The sequence below is a fragment of the Rousettus aegyptiacus genome, unplaced genomic scaffold (genome assembly GCF_014176215.1).
Source record: "Rousettus aegyptiacus isolate mRouAeg1 unplaced genomic scaffold, mRouAeg1.p scaffold_m13_p_4, whole genome shotgun sequence".
In the NCBI taxonomy this organism is placed as follows: Eukaryota; Metazoa; Chordata; class Mammalia; order Chiroptera; family Pteropodidae; genus Rousettus; species Rousettus aegyptiacus.
In genome coordinates, this window is record NW_023416307.1 from 123010400 (window position 1) to 123027177 (window position 16778).

A 16778-nucleotide genomic window follows, 5' to 3' on the forward strand; every position below is an offset into this window, starting at 1 on the left:
GGTGATTGTTAGGGCTGGGAGTAGGGGAAGTGTGAAGTGTAGGGTTTTCTTCAGGGATGACAAAAAGATTTTAAAACTTGAAAAAGGTTGTGGTTGCACAATATTGTAAATGTACTAAATTCCACTGAATTGTACATATAAAAAGATCAATTTTATGTTATGTGAATTTCACTCCCACTTAAAAAAAAAAATGAGGTACTGATGCACACTACAGATGACCCTTAAACAACATGGGGGTTAATGATGTCGACTGCCCCTGTGGTCGAAAATCTGCATATGACTTAAGTCGGCTCTCCACATACAGGGATTCTCAACCTCTAGTTGACTCTTGAACAACACAGATTTTTGAAATTTGGTCAGCCGAACTCAGCAGGGCCAACTGAACTGCATGAGTCAATCGAAAAAAAAAAAAAAAAAAAAACCCACATATAAGTAGACCCACACAATTAAACCCATAATGTTCAAGGGTCAATTGTATAATGTGGAAGAACCTCAGAAGCATTATACTAAGTGAAGGAAGCCAGATACAAAAGGCCACATAGCGTGCGATTCACTTTATATGAAATCTCTGGAATAGGCAAGTTCATAAAGGTGAAAAGCAGATTACCAGCTTCCAGGGAGGGGAGGGGAGGGAAAAGGGGGAGTGCCTGCTTAAGAGGCACAGGGTTTCCTTTTGGGGTGATAAAAAAGTCCTGGAACTAAATAAGAGTGATGGTAGTGTAATATCATGAATGTACTTAACACCACTGAATTGTACACTTCAAAATGGTTAAAATGATAAATTTTATGTTATGCACATTTTACCATTTTAAAAAAATGCTTACCTCACACAGTGGCTCTGAGTGCTCAACAAATCCCTAAAGGAACAGTGTTCAGCACAGTATCAGGTACACAGGGATTATGGTTTGTTTTTAATGTGATGAATTTATATCTTCATATTAAAAAAAAAGACTTTAAGGGAAGTTTGATTAGAGAATAGTGATTGAGGGAAGAGAGATGCTGACAACCCAAATGAAATCGATACTGGAATGGTTCTAGGGCCTGATGCCGACAAGTGCAAACCCATCAGGGCTTGGAGATTTTGGCATCCCAAGGGCAGATATATCATTTCTACCTGAGAGCTTTGCCCAGTAATCTCCACGAAAATAGAATCAACTGCTGAGCCCACCGTTCTGTGGAAGCCATGAGGCAAAGGAAGTGTTTTCCAAACATTTTCTCTACTCAAGAGAGATCCAAAGTTGCACATGTGTTTTAATCATTTGAACACAGTAACACAGAATCTCTTTTTCAAGATCACTGGGCTCTGGTTTCTGACTCTAAGCAGTGTAGAGTCAGAAAAGGGGGGAGGCAGAAGCCCCATTACCAAGAGTGAGCAGCAGCTACCCCAGAAGGAGTATGCTGTGTTCAATATCACAGGGCATTAGAAGCAGGGCCGAGCAGAGTGTGATGAATGGATTCATTCATGGTCAAAAACAATAGGATTCCTTTGGCTGGGCGCTGAGTTTCTGAATTCCCAGTTCAGTGGAGAGGGTTGTTGCCAGGCAGGCCTGTCTGGGCAGCCTGTTTGACAACTCAGAGAACCACCCTCTCCTCCAAAGGTAGGGAACACTGAGTGTCCAGTGGTTTTGATCAGTCCCCTTCAGTTTTCCCTATCCTGCTCACTGCCGGAGAAAACAATCCTGAAAGGCATGAAATGGTGCCTCAGAGAGAGCTCTAAATGGAGGTGGGGCAGCCCTGAATCCAGGCCTGGCTCTGGTACCAAATTCCTTTTCTGACATTGAGTGAGTCAATGACAGGAATGAATGGCTTGGTGTCATCCCCCTTTAACAGCTATCTAGCTCAGACCATAGAACCTGGGATAATTGTTTCTCCTTCTCTGACCTCAGCCTCGCTGTCAAATGTGTTGGGTATCTGGGGTCTAGACCAGTTCTAGCACATGTTGAAGAGTGAGTGGCAGCACCTCTGCAAAAAACACAGGGGTCCAAGGTGACTTTCTGATCAGCAGCTTCCCACCCAGACTTTCTCCAAAGGGCCCCCTCTCTGACCTGAAGGAACTCTTAATATCCTGGAGGACCTGCCACCAGGCTTCTCTGATCAATAAAACTAAAAACAAAAAACGAACAAGACAAACAAAAACTCATAGATACAGACAATGATAGTTCAGTGATTACCAGAGGGAAAGGAGGGAGGTGGGGAGATAGAAAAGGGTGGTGAACACACAATGTAATATACAGATGACGTATTTTTGAGTTGTACCCTTGAAACCTATATAGTTGTATTAACCAATGTCACCCCAATAAATTTTTTAAAAAGTCAAAGTAAATACTAAGGATTTTTTCTGGCCCGGAAGTTCCCTAGAGCTGAATTATTGGGAGAAAAGGCAGTACCAAATAAAAGGATACTAAACAAAGGAAGTCCCATCATAGAAGGTGTAATGCAACTTGATGGTCTTCTTGGATCCCTTCCAATCCTGAGAGTGCCGGCCGAAGTGAGCATGTTGGATGGGAGGCTGGTGAGGGGTGGAAGTAGAAGTCTGAGCACCTGGAGTTTGAGGGTGATGAGAGCTCGAGGTTTGAGTGTCCCTTTTCGGGGCCGGCATTGGCTGAGAAGGCATCTTTGCCTTGTAGTGGCGTAAGATCATGGGGTAGAAGACATTCCTCCCTTTCCACGAGGTCCTTTCGGCTTCTCTGCAGGGAAGGACACCAACATATCTTCTAGTCACTTGGTTCTTACTCACCAGAGAGGGTTTCTACAGGCTCTCCCCAGCTCCCGAGACTCCCATCCCATTTCCCTGTCCCAAAAGTACACATTCCCACTCCACACCCCTTATCCTTAAAGGAAATGTTTTTAGGAAAACTGGGAAGGTCCTGGTACCCCTCTGAGACCAGTTCTTTCCACCTATAGTGCGAGGTGAGGACCCATGAAATGGGACTGCTTTTAAAGGGGACCTGGGGGATCAGTCCTGAGGTTACAGGGAAAGAGCGCTTCCTTCCAGAATGTCACAGTAAGGGGCAACACTTGATGGTTGCCTTTACTCATGTTGTGTATCTGTAATTGCCCAGGGAGTCCAAGACATATATGGCTTAGGTATGACTAGGTTTTAAATCCTTTATGGTCCATGGTCTGGGATTTTGGAGAAATGTAGATTTAACTTGCTGGGACTTGTGGGACCCACAAAATCATAAATATCATTAATCATCCATGTTAATATTTTTTGTTTGTTTTGAGAGGTGTTTCTTTTCTTTTTCTTTCTTTTTTTTCTTTCTTTTTTTTTTTTATAGGAGAACTCTGACAAATTATGTTAAGGAAGAAACTTTCAGGACACAAGGCTGCAAACTATAAGAAGTCCTGTAAATGGGGTATCACTGGTGAAGAGGCAAAGATCAAAGCCTTGGGGTCAGGCTCACCAAGATGCAGAACCTCAGACAATGCCTTACCTGCCTGCTTGGTCTCCCTTAGCTTCCTTATCTGCAAAATGGGTATAAATTCTGTCTTCCTCATGAGGTCATATGAGGACTGAAAAGGATTGTGAGTGGGAAGGATGGTTACAGGCCGTCACCCTGTCACTATTATTGGGGGCACCGGGTACCTGACACTTGCTGGCACAGTTCAGACACTTTTGTGATATTCCCCTTCATGCGCACACAGGCTACTGGTGGCTGTGTCTTCCTCTTTCATCCACCCCCAACCACTGAGGTGCTCACATATGGCGACACATCTCCTGCAGCTTCTCCCGGGCTTCTGGGCAGGGGTCGCTGATCTCCACATTGTCAGATGCAGAGGTTCCCATTCCTCGTTGGGGGGATGACATGGTTATCTCTTCTAAATTTTTTGATTTACCTGTAGTTGGAGATGAAGAGGTTAGGCAGGGTTTTAGAAAATGGTTTCTCCTGGGGAGAGGGGTTGGGGAGAGCAGAAGAGCAGCATCCCCTGAGAGTCAAAAGGATTGGGAGAATCGTTTATGCTTCCTTGGGACAGGAATCCCTATTTTATAAGGTTACTTATATGGTCACTGATAAAACAGACATATCACTCTCTGTAAGTCAACAAAGCATGTATCAGGAACAGACTTGTGTAGAATGATGAATCCAGCCATATTTCCTTAAAGGCAGCCTTGTTCTAGGTGGAGAGAGCACAGATGTGTGCTGCTGTGGACACTTAAGTGATTCCCTTCTTAAATTTTTGATCAAAGACAAAAAATCTCATTTCCATCTTGATTGGCTTCAACACTTCTCTGATATTAGTTAATCTCAGGTCTTCTGCAGAGAAAAGTGTGGATCTATTGAGACTAATTTTGTTAATAGTGTGGTAAAATATACATAACAAAAATTTACCATCTTACCATTTTTAAGTGTATAGTTCAGTGGTATTAAATACATTCACGTTGCTGGACAACCATTACCACTATCCATCTCAATAACTCTTTCATTTTGTAAAATTAAAACTCTGTACCCATTAAACAATAATTCCCCATTCTCCACTACTGTAGTCCCTGGAAACTACCATTCTACTTTTTGTCTTTTTTGACTACTCTCAGTACCTCATATAAGTGGAATCATACAGTATTTTTCTTTTCGTGACTGCCTTATTTCACATAGCATAAAGTTCTCAAGGTTCATCCATGTTGTAACATGTGTCAGAATTTCTCTCCTTTTTAAGGCTGAGTAATATTCTAATGTATATTTAGACCATATTTTATTTATCCATTCATATATTGATGGACACTTGGGTTGCTTCCATATTTTAGCTACTGCAAATAATGCTACTATGAACATGGGTATACAAATATCTCTTCAAGACCCTGCTTTCAATTATTTTGATATATATCCAGAAGCAAAATTGTTGAATCTTATGGTAATTCCATTTTAAATTTTTTCGAGGAACTGTCATACAGTTTACTATCGTGGCTATACCATTTTATATTCCCATTGGGAGCATGCAAGTGTTTCAATATCCTCTTCAACTCTTATTGTTGTTTGCTTTTGTGATAGTGGATATCCTACTGGGGGTAAAATGGTATCTCATTATAGTTTTGGTTTGTATTTCCCTAACGGTTAGTGATGTCGATCATCTTTCATGTGCTTATTGGCCATTTGAATATCTTCTTTGGAGAAATATTTATTCAAGCCCTTTGCCCATTTAAATTTAGGTTTGTTGTTGTTGAGTTTTGTTCTCTTCATATTCTGGATATCAATCCCTTATCAAATATAGAATTGGCAAATATTTTCTCCCATTCTGTAGGCTGTCTTTTTTTTTACTCTGTGGATAGTGTCTTTGATGCACAAAATTAATACATTTCCATAAAGTCCAATTTGTCTTTTTTCTTGTGTTGTCTGTGCCTTTGGTGTTATAGGCAAGAAATCATTGCCAAATCCAATGCCATAAAATCTTTCTCCAAAGTTTTCTTCTAAGAGTTTTATTGTTTTAGTTCTTACATTTTGGTCCTTGGTCCATCTGAAGATAATTTTTGTATATGGTGTCAGGTAAGGGTCCAATTTCATTCTTTTGCATGTAGATATCCAATTTTCTCAGCTCGATTTGTTGAAAAAAATGGTCCTTTCTCCAATTCAATGGTCTTAGCACCTTGTCAAAAATTATTTGACCATATATGCATAAGTCTACTTTTGGGCTCTTTATTCTATCCCTTTGGTCTACATGCCTGTCTTTATGCTAACACCACACTGTTTTTGATTACTGTAGATTTGTAGTAAGTTTTGAAATTAAGAACTGTCAGTCATCCAGTTTTGTTCTTTTTCAAGATTGCTTTGGCTATTCATGAGTCTCTTGAAATTTCATGTGAATCTTAAGATGAGCTTTTCTATTTCTACAAAAAATACAATTGGAATTTGTCAAGAGAGTGCAGTGAATCTGTAGATTGCCCTGGGTAGTATTGACATTTTAACAATATTAAGTCTTCCAACCCATGAAAAGAGGATGTGTTTCCATTTATTTATGTCATTTTAAATTTATTTCAACAGTATTTTGTAGTTTTCACTGTACAAGTCTTTCATCTCCTTGGTTAATTTCTGAGTATTTTATTTCTTGCAAATGGAATCGTTTTTCTAATTTCCTTTTCAGATTGTTCGTTGCTCATGTATAAAAATACAACTGATTTCTGTGTGTTGCTGTTATCCTGGTACTTTGCCGAATTAATTTATTTGTTCCAAGGGAGTTTTTTTGGTTTTTTTTTTTTGGTGGGATCTGTAGGGTTTTTATATATAAAATCATATTATCTGCAGAAATAATTTTATTTCTTCCTTTCCAATTTGGATGCCTTTTATGCCTTTTCTTGTGTAATTGTTCTAGCTAGAATTTCCAGTCCTATGTTGAATAGAAATGGTGAAAGCAGGCATCCTTCCCTTGTTCCTAATCTTAAAAGACAAGTTTACAGTCTTTCACTATTGAGTATAATGTATACTGTGGGTTTTTCATATATGGCTTTTATTACACGGAGGTGATTTCCTTCTATTTCTAGTTTGTTGTGTTTTTGTAATGCGAGTGTATTAAATTTTGTCAAATGCCTTTTCTGCATTAATTGAGATGGTTGCGTGTTTTCTTTTTCCTTCACTTTGTTAATGTGGTGAATTACATTTTTTTTTTTTGTATTTTGAATCATCTTTGCATTCCAGGAATAAATCTCCCTTGATATTATGGTATGTAATCCTTTTAATATGCTGCTGAATTCCGTTTGCTAGTTCTTTGTTGAGGAATTGTGCATCAATGTTCATAAGGGATATTGGTGTGCAGTTTTGCTTCTATTGTAGTGTCTTTGTCTGGTCCTGGTAGAATAAATTGGTAAGAGTTCCCTCTTTAAGTTTTTGGAAAAGTTTGAGAATGATTGGCATTAGTTCTCCTTTAAATGTCAGGTAGAATTTACCTTTGAAGCCATCAGAGCTTTTCTTTGTTGGGAATTGTTTTTTTGATTATTGATCCAATCTCCTTACCATTTATAAATCTATTCAAATTTTCTATTTCCTCATGATAGTCTTGGTAGGTTTTGTGTTTCTAGGAATCTGTCCATTTTATGTAGGTTATCCAACTTGCTGGTGTACAATTGTCCAAAATAGTCTTGTATAATCCTTTTATTTCTGGAGAATTATTAATAATGTCCCTTTTTCAATTTATTTTAGTAATTTCTCTTTTTTCTTAGTTGATCTAGCTAAAATAAAGATTTGTTAATTGTGTTGATGTTTTCAAAGAATCACATTTTCTCTTATTCTCTACTTCATTCATCTCTGCGCTGATCTTCATTATTTTTTTCCTTCTCTAACTTTGTGTTTAGTTTCTTGTTCTTTTTCTCAGTGCCTTGAGTTAGGTTGTTTGAGATTTTTCTCATCTTTTAATGTAAGCATTTGTAACTATAAATTTCCCCCTTAGTATCACTTTTACTGCATCCCGTAAGTTTTGGTAAGTTATCTGTTCATTTTCATTCATCTCTAAATATTTTCCAATTTCCTTTGTGATTTCTTCTTTGATCTGTTGGTTGTTTAAGAGTGTGTTATTTAATATCCAAAATTATGTAAGTTTTCCAGTTTTTTTTTTCTGTTATCAATTTCTAACTTCATTCCATTGTGGTTGGAGAAGATACTTTGTATACTACCTATCTTTTAAAATCTATTGAGACTCAATTTGTGGCATAACATATGGCTTATCCAGGAGTATGTCTTTTGTGCACTTAAGAAGAATGCATATTCTGTTTTTGTTTGTTTGAGTTCTGAATATGTCTTAGAATTAGTTGGGTCATTGTATTATTTAAGTTCTCTGTCCTCATCTTCTGTCTGTCTTTTTTTTTTTTTTCATTATTGGGAGTCGCATATCAAAGTTTCCAACTATTATTGTAGAACTGTCTATTTCTGTCAGTTTTTGCTTCATGTATTTTTATGGCCTGCCATTAAGTACATAAATGTTTATAATTGTCATATCTTCTTGCTATATTGACACTTTTACTAATATAAAGTATTCTTCTTTATCTCTTGTAACTGTTTTTTTTTTTTTTTACTTAAGGTCTAGTTTGTCTAATATTAGTATAGCTTCTTCTGATTTCTTTTGGTTACTATATGCATGGAATATCTCTTTCCATCCTTTCACTTTTAACTTGTTTGTGTCTGGATATCAACTGAGTCTCTTATAGATAGCATATAGTTGGATCATGTGCTCTTATCCATTCTACCAAGCTCTATCTTTTGATTTAAGACTTTAAGCCATTTAAAATAATTGCTGATAAGAAAGGACTTGCTTCTATCATTGTGCTCTTTGTTTTCTATATGCCTTATAGCTTTCTGTCTCTCATATCCTGCATTACTATCTTCTTTGTGTTTAGTTGATTTTTATGGAGTAGAATGTTTCAATTCCTCTCTCAATTCCTTTTTTTTTTTGTATATGCTATAGCTATTTTCTTTGGAGTTACCATAGTGATCACATTTAATATCCTAAAGTTATAAAACTCTAATTTGAATTTTTATCAGCCTAATTTCAACGACATATGAAAACTTTCCTTCTTACTATTTTATCTTTACTCTTCTCAGTTGTCGATGTCACAAAATTATACCTTTATATATTATGTGCCCCAAAACTTAAACTAGCAAGTTTTTTAAATGCATTAGTCTTTTAAATGACATGGAAAACAAGGCTTGGGACTATAAACCAGTGTTACAGTAATACTAGCTTTTACACTAATAATATTTTTTAAAATGTTATTAGTCTTTCAAATCATGTATTAAATAAAAAGTGCAGTTACAAACCATTGTTACAATACTACTAGCTTTTATAACTGCCCATGTATTTACTTTTATTGAGATCTTTATTTCTCCATGTGGCTTCTTCACATGGTACTAGCTAGTGTCCTCTCATTTCATCTTGAAGAACTCCCTTGAGCATTTCTTGCAAGGTTGATCTAGTGGTCATAAACTCCCTCAGGTTTTGTTTATTTGGGAATGTTTTAATATTTAATATTAATATTTAATATTTCTCTCACTGTTTTACTGGATATAAAAATTTTGGTTGATAGGTTTTGTTTTTTTTTTTAAGTGCTTCGATTATATCAGTACAGTGCCTGTGGCTTCCAAAGTTACCGATAGGAAATATACCTGTAATCTTGTCGAGTATTATTTGTATGTAACAATTTGCTTTTTTCTTGCTGTTTTCAAGATTTTCTGTCTTTGTATTTTGAAAGTTCGATTATAATGTGCATCTCTTTAAGGTTATTTGGAGTCCATTGAGCTTCTTTGATGTTTATATTCATGATTTCATCAAGTTTGGGAACTTTTCAGACATTATTTCTTCAAATATTTTCTCTGTCTTCTCCTTCTCTGTCTTTCTCTCTCTCTTCTCCTTCTGGGACTCTCACATTGTGTATGTTGTTCCACTTGATGGTGTACCACGGCTCCTTTCATTTCTGTTCATTTCTTTTCAATATTTTCTTTCTGTTCTTTAGGTTCAATAATTTCCATTGTCCTGTCTGCAAATTTGCTTATTCTTTCTTCTGCCTGCTCAAATCTGTGGATAGCAAAGTTTTGTGCTTATTGCACTTATTTTCACATTTATTGTCTGTAGAAAATATTAGGTGGTATAAGGACATGGTGACATAAAATTATGGAAGTATATCCTCCATGACTGAAATTCCAGAGGCATCGATTCAGGTTCTGCCTGCTTCTGAGCCTCTACCACCCACCCAGCTGGAGCCACATGCTCTCCCTTGATATATGCAGAAACTACTGCACTTTGGTTTCAAGAATAAAACCTGACTTCATGTCAGGTGTATTGCTCAGGCTCCAACTGAGCCCTGAGGGCCTCAGAAGGAGTTTTCCTTGTTGTCAGCCAAGCTTTGCAGTTTCTGGCTAGTGTGTGGGTACCATCTCTGGTATTTGCCACCCTGAGTCATTCCTGGTTCCTTCTCCAATTCCACCAAATACCAGAGACCAGAGACTTGACCCTGAGGCCAAACTACCAGCTGAATAGCCTTCTGAAACATCTGCTGGCCTAAGCATCCATGTTTGGCCTATCCCTGGTTGCCTTGGGTCCTTGAGAGTGGTAGCTCCAACCAGGATCTACTGCTGATAGATTTCCCTCAGTTCTCTTCTTGTAAAGTTGGGCTACTTTCCAGAAATAGTTGTTGTCCACTCAGGGAGTAGGCCCAAATCCTGGAGCCTGTGCATGCTCCAAGTCTGTCTGGCCCTACAGCTACAAAGGGGGCCAGCTGGTGAGGTGTGATAGCCCATGTGCATGGAACAGATAGTAGAGGTCCCAAATCCAGAGTGACAAAACCAGAATGACTCCATATTGTCCAAACTGGGAAAGTTTTTACAGTGAAAGTAGGAATAATTAAGTTATGCCAAGATAATAAGCATAAACTGGGACTTTCCTGGGCAAGAAAGGTTACATGGTTACTTATAAACTATTAGGGAAGGTTAGTCACCCATCCTAGCATGTGTATGTGAAAATAATTCCAAAATTTATCCAGAAGCTATAAGAAATACAGCATCATTGAACATACATCCTAATCAGGATGATGCAAAATCATGACAAATCACATCCTGGTGGGGTAGCAGGGGAAAACAGCTATATAGATAAAGAGACAAAGAAACATATTTAACTTTAACTTAGTAATGCCATTACTCAAGCATTACCTTTGAGGTGATTAGGGGGAAAAAATCATGAAATCACTGTTCGTTTTCCCTTAAAGCGACTGTCGATTTAGGGCCAGCTCAGGAGTTGATATGATAGAACCAGAGGTACATAAAGTGGGATGCCAGAAGTGATGACATGGGTTATTAAACCACAGGGAGAGAAAACGCATCAACAGACGTAAAGGAACAGGGGAAAGAGAGGGGTAGCTGATTCTACTCTGTGCAGGGAAGCTGAGGATGCCAGCTCCATTAGGGAAGGCATCCTTTGTCTTAGAGTCCACATGGGTATCCCTGACATTTAAAACAGTGACTGACAACTAGCAATTGTTTGATAAACATTTGTTCACTAACTGAAAGGATATAGGATCAGCTTGATATGGAGAGTTGGGTCTGGAGGAAGGCAAATCACATAGCCAGCCAGGGGCTGGGGCAGGAATAAAATCCAAACTTCTCAACTTCCAGCCTTACCTCCAGTGTCTGTGGGAATCAATTGGACAGTCATTGAGTTTTCCTGCAGTATGTCAATCCTCCCACCTCCTCTTTTGAATGCAGTCCTCCCCCACTTACCCCACTCCCTTACTCTGCCGTCAAAGCCCAAGGAGAAGGGGAGTGACTCGGGAGTCCCTTGAAGCCTTACCCTGCCCTCCTCAGCCCAACGTATCTGCCCTCTGAGCTTCTTGCTGCACGGTCATTGTGATACCATTTGGCCTCAATGCCACCCATTCTTTCTCTTAGGCTTTTCTTTCTGTCGTGTGTCTTCCTCAATAGGAGTGCCCTCTGGATCTTTGTTTCCTGCCTGCATAAACTGACCTAGCTTAGAACACACTGTTAGGTTTGGCATCCAAATATCTCACTTCTGATATTGGTTCCCTGCTTGCTGTGTGAATAGGAGCAACATAGATCCCTCTGAGTAGAGGAGGCGAAGTTGGGAAACTGAGGGGATGGAAATATGGGGTCGAGAGGGGTGTTGCCTCAGGTGAGGGGGACCATATCACCAGGAGGGAGGCCATGTAAACATTCAAATGATGAGACTGCACTGTGGAGTGAGTAGGTTGAGATGCACCAGTTTTACAGGAAAGAATCCGTGTCAATAGCTTTTGTGTATAGTCAGGAAATTGTGTATCCTTCTTACCAGAAAACCAAATCAAACTATATTAACCTAAATAGGGAATCTTCTATCCCTCTACCCAAATCCACCCCTACAGATAGGCTAAAAGGTCTTGCCGGGAACCACTGTTACCTGCTTTCTTCTTGATTTCCTTTCCAGTTGAGAGGGAAAAGCTCAGACAGCCAGTAGAGGCCTCGTAGATGAGCTGGTAAGGCGAGTTCACTCCCACGGCGGCGATGTTCATGAGGGACTCTAGAGTGGAAGAGAGAGGGATTCTTCTTTTAATTTTTTAATTTTAATTTTTGTAACTAAAAATGTAATATGGACTTTTTGTTCTAGCAGTATGGCAGACCAGATAGTATAAAGTGCTCTATTGTACAAAACAACCAGATCTTAGAACAAAAAGACTTTAATGCACAAGCAGGCTCAGAGTAATTAAAGAAATTAAAGTTCATCTCCACAGCACCCTCTTCCTCCTCAATATCTCTCAAGAGGAAAATGACACTAGAGCAGGCAGCAGGGGCAGCAAGCAAGCACAAAATGTGACAGTACTGAAGGGCAAATGCAGGTCTAACTGCTACATCAGGTTGAAAGAATTAACACTGAGCCAGCTAAAAGAAAATTTAGAGAAAATTTAGAGTTTCCCCTTATCCAAGCTACAGAATCAAACACTTCTTCAACACAGAGATCAGTCTCTTGCAAAACTATACTGTGTTGTGTAGAATTATTTAATTATCTGACCACTCAAGAACGAATATTTAGCATCTTCATCACTAATGGAAAATATCTATCATTCTTCCATAAACCTCATTAAATCCTTTCCTTGTTCTTCCCCCAAACATAGTCATTTAACTGGTTAGGCAGGAAATTGTTAGAAAGGGTTAAGCAATTCATTCATTGACACAGCTCATTCAAATTCATAAAGAATATGGCAAACTTAACTTCACAAGCAGACAAAAATTATAACTAGAGACTGCACACTGCATGATGGAAACAATCACTTACCTTCACTAGTAATCCAAAAACTGAAATTAGAACAATTTTTAGTATCTTCTAACATAGCAGATATGAAAAGAACTAGCAATAGCCAATGCTGGTAAAGACAGAATAAAACTAATCAGTTCTCTGTTGGTGTATAGAAAACCCATCAAGAAAGCAATATTTAGTCAGTACTGAACATGTATTGAGACTCTCCTGGATAATCAGTCTTAATTTACTCGCAAATAAAACAGAAATAAGAAGTGATGTACATAAAGTTGCCTATTACAGTGCATATTATGCTACTAATAAAAAAAAATCTGGAAACCTAAGCATTTGGTTAATTATGAAACATAAACAGAAGAAATTTACTCCCACTCAAAGTGATAATTATTAAAAGTGTATAGCCATGTTGGAAAACATTTGTCTTTAAGTAAAAGAAACTGAGGCATAGAAAATTGCAATATGTTTTATGTATAAGTGAGGGAGAATGTTTATGAGCAGTCCCCCTTTAGCCACAGGAGATATATTCCAAGATCCTCAGTGAGCGCCTGAAACTGAGGATAGTACCGAACCCTCTGTATACATACATACCTGTGATAAAGTTTAATTTATAAATTAGGCACAGTACGAGATTGGCAACAATAAAATAGAAGAATTATAACAACATACTGAAATACAAGTTATGTGACCATGGTCTCTCTCCAGTAATTTTTATATTTTTCAGTCCAAATCTATTTCTAAATAGGTGTGACCATCCCTTACCTACAACAAATGGCTCAGTTTCACTTGTTTCAGGGGACCCCTTGTTGAAGTCTTCATCCAGGTTCAACGCTTTCTGGAGCAGTATGATGCTATCCATCGGAATGTATTTTCTTCTACCCACAAATTTAATGCCTTTTCCGTCTTAATTAAGCGCTTATCATACACCATGGCCATATCTTTGGCAGTTTGAGGTGCAACAACAAAATCAGCATAAATTTCTTTTTCCTTCTTCATAATTTCATAGGTAGATTCCTTCTTACCAGGGATCTTAACAACCTCAGCATACAATTTTTTTTTTCTTTCCTCATTAGGTCTAGAAGTTTTACCTTTTCACTTAAAGAAAGAACTCTTTAGCATATCCGAAAAACCAGCATCACGACTCTTGTGCTTTGGGGCCATGATTAAGTAAAATAAGGGTTACTCGAATATAGGCACTGTGATACTGCAAAAGTCAATCTGATAACCGTGATGGCTACTCAGTGACTAATGGGCTGGGAGTTTATACAACACGGACACGCTGGATGTAGGGGTGAGTCATGTCCTGGGTGGGAGGAAGTAAGACGGTGGCAGATTTCATCACACTATTCGGAATGGCACACAATTTGAAACTTAGGAATTTTCCATTTAATATTTTCATACTGCAGTTAACCACAGATAACTGAAACCATGGAAAGTGAAAACGCAGATAAGGGGGAACTACTGTATAAATTTTTTATGCTTCTCTGTGAAACCTCCTAACAGCGAAGACTTTCAGGCATTCAGAATGAATACCTGTATATCCACCAAGCTTAAGAGATACATTATAGATGTGACTGAGTCACTGTCTTCCAGATCTATTCCCCTCCACCCCTTTCCAAAGATTACTTCCCCCAACTTTGCATCATTCTTCTTTACACTTTTACATTTGTACTTTGTATAATATACCCATAAGCGATATATTACTTTGAAATCTTTTAAATTTAAATAGTATCATACCAAATGTAGCCTTCTATAACATTTTTTTTTTTTTTTTACTTAACACTAGTTTTTGAGATTTATTCTGGTATGACTTCTTGCATACATGCTAAGTGCAACTCTCAAGTGTGACCTGTGTACTGGTATAACCCACATCAGGCCATACTAGGTGAGTACAAAAATTGAAAGTAAACATTTAGAAAACTATGTAACGATTTAAAGTTGCTGTGCGAATTTATCATATTTTTAAAAGAGTCACTCCACAAAAGTTTGGAAATTTATAAATTGGTCCTTCACTGCAGATAGTTTGAGAAGCACAGCTCTAAGGAATGACCTAGGAGAGAGATTGCTGGGTCGTAAGATGTTAGAGCATCTCCCTCCTCTCAGATACCACGAAACTGCTCTCCACAGGAACTGTACAAATTATGCACTCATCTACAGCTTCTGAAAATCTCTGATGCTCCACATCACTCAACTCTTGGAAATGTCAAACATTTAAACTGGGGATTTGACCTTTCCATTGCATTATGATTAGTTATTGTTTGAATTTTCACCTAAGGGTTGAAGCTTGGGTACCCACCTTTCCACGCTGATCCAATACCATAGCTACTTCTCCCAACTGTGCCAGTCAGGTAGTCAAAAGTCATGTCCTTGGCATTGAGGTGGAGGAGCTGGCTGGCCTCCACGAAGCGCCTTGTAATATCCAGGGGATTGGCACCTCCTAAAAGAATCATCAAAACAACTCATTTTCCTCCCAGCACAGGGCTAATGCTTCCAGAAAGGACCTTCATAAATGGTCCAGGAAATAAGGGTACAGCGAAGATCTATTCCTAAGGTAAGCAAGTGTGAGAGGGCTCCTAATAGAAGGGTCTTGAGCTCTCAAAATCTGTCAGGTGGCACTTTGCTCTCTGACCCCTTGCCCTTCTCTATTCCTACCCATAGACCTGGGTACAGATGCTGTTTGTATTTCAAACAACACAACATCTAGAAGGCTTGATTACTGATGTGGCTCTAGGTCCTGGTCTTGATCTTGGGATGATGCTGTCACCATAGGCGAACCCTAGTTCTCATAAGTCTCCCTAATTCTGGCTCTCTTGGGCTCTGTCTTGCCACCCAGCAATCATCCCCCCTGACAGGCAACTCCACATAACCTCTGCCCCTGAGTGCCACCTCTCTACACCTCTGCATCATTCCCACATGAACTCCACCTTTCAGTATCTCTGACCTTGCACCATTCTCCATAGCCGACCTTCCAGTCTTGGCTCTGCAAAGTTGAGGGAATAAGAGGAAAAAGTGGAGAACAGAGAGAGGTGAGGGGATGCTTCTTGGGAGTGGTCGTGAGAGGAGTGCAATTCCTACAGCAGACCCATGGCTGTCACCTGTTCTCAGCGCAAGCTTATAAACCTGTTTGGTGTGGGTGTGCTGGACACACACAAACCAGTCCAGGCAGACTCTTCTGAGTCCAGAAAAAATGGGAAAGAATCTGACGAGGCAGGCTTACCAGACACAGACTCCACCATGGCCTTCATCTTCAGCGTGAGCAGCTCTGTCAGCAGGTGGACAGACTGTTGCTGGAACTTGCGCAGGGTCTCCTGGCCAATATGCGCCTGATGGCCATGGGTGGGAGAGTGGGCGGAGAACTTGGATGGCCCTGAGGGTGTGGATACCATCGGTGGTGGTTGTACTGGTGGTGGTGGTGGTGGTGGTGGTGGTGGTGGCTTCTTCTGGATGGGGACCTGCATGGGGGTTGGTTCCACAAGCACCACAGGTGGGGTTCCAAGGTTGATCTCTAGGCCCGAGATGTCGGACGGGGTAGGCACCATGGGGTCAGTGATGAGCTCCTCCCAAGTGAACTCAAAGATGTTTTTGATGCCCTTAGGTACAGCAATGCCTGCATTCCGGCAAACAATGAGCAATTTGGAGATGTGGGCCAACAGCTTGGGGGCCATGGCTGTGTACTGCAGGTATAATTCTCGGTTACTCTTGATGTCGTTCATGTTGCTAGAGCGTGCATACTGCTAGGTAATACTGTCCATCTCAAACAAGAGGGACCTTCTGTTGTAAAGACTCAGAGGTGAATGAGAGCAAAAGTTCTTACCTAAGGTGAAGCCTTGGAGACAGACAGAATGAAGTGCTGAAATGGCCCTTATAGGTCATTGAGCCAGCAGATCCTATCCAGGAAGGATAATGAAATAATTGGTCACTCCCCCCAGAGTAGGGCAAAGGGATGCCCCTCCTCCCTTTTCTTCTCAGAGATACCTCAAATAGAAACATATTAGTGAGTTACTTTGGAAAGGATATGGGGAGAGCAGGTTCCAGAAATGGCACCAGGGACAGTCACACAAACT

At 39.4% G+C, this 16778-nt stretch overlaps 1 protein-coding gene across 1 annotated transcript in view; it reads right to left on the reverse strand.

Moving 5' to 3' along the window:
- Window positions 1-16427, reverse strand: part of CUNH3orf20 (chromosome unknown C3orf20 homolog) — a 63533-nt gene extending 47106 nt beyond the window's left edge. Inside the window, exons 1-5 of the mRNA XM_016122029.2 lie at window positions 15932-16427; window positions 15011-15151; window positions 11866-11985; window positions 3705-3840; window positions 2403-2687 (exon numbers count right to left, since the gene is read on the reverse strand). Coding sequence (XP_015977515.2) covers window positions 2403-2687; window positions 3705-3840; window positions 11866-11985; window positions 15011-15151; window positions 15932-16427 — 1178 coding nt within the window. The remainder of the gene's footprint in view (window positions 1-2402; window positions 2688-3704; window positions 3841-11865; window positions 11986-15010; window positions 15152-15931) is intronic.
- Between the last annotated feature and the right edge of the window lie 351 nt (window positions 16428-16778).